This window comes from Mirounga leonina, unplaced genomic scaffold, assembly GCF_011800145.1.
Source record: "Mirounga leonina isolate KUSES-001 unplaced genomic scaffold, KU_Mleo_1.0 Mir_376, whole genome shotgun sequence".
NCBI classification, from domain to species: Eukaryota; Metazoa; Chordata; class Mammalia; order Carnivora; family Phocidae; genus Mirounga; species Mirounga leonina.
Genome location: NW_023270718.1, coordinates 5,035,112 through 5,038,442, shown reverse-complemented (window position 1 = coordinate 5,038,442; position 3,331 = coordinate 5,035,112). Strand labels below are relative to the sequence as shown.

The 3,331-nt window shown below is 52.6% G+C and overlaps 1 protein-coding gene across 4 annotated transcripts in view; it reads right to left on the bottom strand.

The window, feature by feature from the left end:
• Positions 1-1,619, bottom strand: part of FLT3LG (fms related receptor tyrosine kinase 3 ligand) — a 10,410-nt gene extending 8,791 nt beyond the window's left edge. The window contains exons 1-3 of one of the 4 annotated variants that reach the window (XM_034987060.1): positions 1,389-1,619; positions 622-874; positions 118-184 (exon numbers count right to left, since the gene is read on the bottom strand). In XM_034987060.1, the coding sequence (XP_034842951.1) occupies positions 118-150 (33 nt within the window). In that variant the 5' untranslated portion in view covers positions 151-184; positions 622-874; positions 1,389-1,619. Of the gene's footprint in view, positions 1-117; positions 185-497; positions 597-621; positions 875-1,044; positions 1,197-1,388 lie in introns of those variants that run through there. The other 3 variants (XM_034987059.1, XM_034987057.1, XM_034987058.1) reach the window with 3 other exon arrangements.
• Between the last annotated feature and the right edge of the window lie 1,712 nt (positions 1,620-3,331).

Genomic DNA, 3,331 nt, shown 5'->3' with positions numbered 1-3,331 from the left:
CTTGTGCAGGTCCCCCACCCCTGTCCATCTCTCCCTTACCCCTGTCCCTGTCCCCCACCTCTGCCCATCTTGGTACTGCTCTGCCTTTCCCCCAGCTTGTCCCCCAGGTATACGCACAGTTGGGCTCCAGGCTGGCGCCAGCACTATCATCTCGGCCGGAGGCCCCTCATGCCTATGGCCAGATCTTGGAAGGGACAGAAGAGGGCGTCTCAGACCCTCACACCCCAGCCCCTTCCTCACCCGCCCCTTCACCTCCCCACCCCTCCCTTGGCTCCTTGATGTGGCTAAGTTTCCGCCTCCTACTCCCTCGGGCTTCCTGCGTGAGCCCCGGTTACGGTGAAAACTCATCTCCCCTTCTAAGAACCCCGACGTCCGGTCCCCGGAACCCTCCCCAGGCCAGGGACCCAGCAACCTGAACCCCATCCCTCCTCCCTCAGCCAGGAGGGGGACCCCAGTCCCGCCCCTCGGGGACCCGGAGTCCATTTCTCCTCACGCACCAGGCTTGCCCCGGCTGGGCGTGGAAGGGGCCAGGCCGGGTGACAGCCAGAGATCGAAAGCGAAAGGAAATTTTGGGGGGCGACAGTGAGCTGGGGTGGATCTGGCTGAGGCAAGAGGCGCCACCTGGTGGTGGCAGGTGATGGCTCACGCCGCTGAGGGCGACTCCGCTGGACTCGCGACCCCAGAGCCCTGAGCTGGGTCGAAGCCGGGACACACGACGAAGGGGGAGCTGCCTCCAGCCGGAAGCAATGCCCACAGGGCAAGGAGGAGGCCAGCCTGGGGCCTTCATCCTCGCCTTGAATGGGGAAGGCCCGTCCGAGATGGACAGAGGCGCCAGAAGGAGGAGGGCCGAGCACTGGACGGAGTGGAATGGGACCTGGAAAGGGAGAGACAGAAGGGGGCCGGGGCGGGGGAAGGGCAGGTGAGGGGTGCGTGTGGAGCCAACAGAGGGCGCCCCCACCCCGAGCCATGCACACAGACCTCCCTACCCCTGCGGCTGTTCTGCCCCTGCCTGGGAGACTGCTCCTTCCGACACAGCCTCCTCACCTCCACCTTGGATGTGTGGGCTAAGCGTAACTTCTGGGGGTCTCCAAGGGTCCTTGACTTGTATCTGCGTAACTCCATCCCTGACTCTGTCTTCACCTGGCCTTCTTCTCTAGAAGCGTCTCTCCTCTGGGTGTCTCTTACGACACTTGTCATTAGATGTCGGGCCCACTTGGATAATCCAGGATGATCTTAGCTCGAGAGCCTTAACTTTATTATATCTGCAAGGACTGTTTTTCCAAATAAGGTCACCACATTCATAGGTTCCAGGGGTGAGGACGGGGACGTATCTTTTGGGGGCTGGATGACCATTCAAACCACTATGTTCCCGCCAGGCTGTTTCCTACCTCTGGGCCTTTGCACATGCTGTACCCTCTGCCTGGGATGCTCTCCAGCCACATCAGATCCTCATGGTCCTTCAAGATTCAGTGCACTCACTCATCATCAGGGAGACGCAAATCACAACCACAATGAGATATCACCTCACACCAGTTAAGATGGCCATCATCAAAGAGACTGAAGTGTTGGGGTGCCTGGGTGGCTCAGTCGGTTAAGCGTCTGCTGGTGGGAATGTAACCTGGTGCAGCCACTATGGAAAATGGTATGAAGTTTCATCAAAAAACAGAATATAAAATAATAGAACTACCATATGATGCAGCAATCCCACTTCTAGATGTTTGTCCCAAGGAAATGAAATCAGTCTCTCAAAGAGGTACCTCGTTGCTCACTGCAGCCTTATTCACAGTAGCAAGATCAGACTTAAGTGTCTGCTGATGGATGGGTGAATGGAAAAAGAAAATGTGGTATACACACACAATAGAATACCATTCAGCCATAACAAGAAGGAAATCCTGCTGTTTGCAACAATATGGATACATCTGGAGGATGTGATGCTAAGTGAAATAAGCCAGACAGAGAAAGATGAATATTGTAGGGTATCATTATAAGTGGAATCTAAAAAAGTCAATTCACAGAACCAGAGAGTAGAACGGTGGTTGCCAGGAGCTGGGACGTGTGTGTGTGTGTGTGTGTGTGTGTGTGTGTGTGTGTGTGTAGGGGAAATGGGGAGATGTTGGTCAAAAAGCACAAAGTAAGTTCTGAGGATCCAATGTATAGCATGGTGACTATAAATAACAATGCTGTATTGAGGCGCCTGTGTGGCTCAGTTGGTTAAGCATCCAACTCTTGATTTCAGCTCAGGTCATGATCTCAGGGTCTTGGGATCGAGCCCTGCGTCGGGCTCTGCACTGGGTGTGGAGCCTGCTTGGGATTCTCTCTCTCCGTCTCCTCTGCCCCTGCTCCCTCCCTCTCTCTCTCAAAAAAAAAAAAAAAATCTCTAAACAAAACAAAAAAATCAATACTGTATTGTATATATGAAATTTCCTAAAAGTTTGTCTTTGTTTTGCTTTTGGATATATCTGAATTTTGTTTCCAGTTTGATTGAGCTAAGAGAGTGGATCTTAAGCGTTCTCATCACACACAAAAAGGTAACTGTGTAGGGATGGATGTGTTCATTAACTTGATTATGGTAACTATTTTACAATGTATAGGTATATTAAGTCATCACGTTTTGTACACTTAAAAATCATGTTGTACATCTAAAATATGTATAATCTTTACTTGTCAATCACACCTTAATAAAGCTGGAAAAAATCCTCAATACCTATGGCACCTTCCTTGGGAAGGTAGCCACCACCCCTCTTTCCCTCCCTCACACATACACACTCATGTTGGGTAGGGTGCCATCTCTGGGTGCCCCGAGTTTCCTGTTATTATAGTACATGCCACCTTAGCTTATATCTGTCTTCTAGCCAGAGCTGAGCCTACCTCTCTGCTCACACACCTTCTGTGGCTCCCTATTGCCCTTAGGACAAATTTCCAGCCCTTCTGCGCCCCCCCCCAGCCCACTTTCTCTTTATCTCCTCCCTTTCCCCCCGACCAAAACCCTTGATAAGATCCTCAATCCTCAGCTCCAAATCCAGCCTGGCACGAGGCCTCCTCTGGGTCCCCCAATGTCCTGTGTCCCCTCCATAGTTGCACAGATTATGGGTCTCCCTGGCACAGGCTGGGGGCTTGTTGCAATGCTGGGTCTGACCTTTCTTTGGGCTTCCAGCTGTGCCCTGCCAGGGCCAGGCACGCAAGAGGACCCAGGGGATAGATCTTGTTGCATCAGGCCTGGCAAGTGTTGCTTCTGACCCTGGCTGGGTCACTGTGGGAGCTTGGCCAGCCCCTTATCCTCACTAAGCCTCAATTTCTTCAACTCCAAACTGGGGGCTGAGGTGGTAAATGA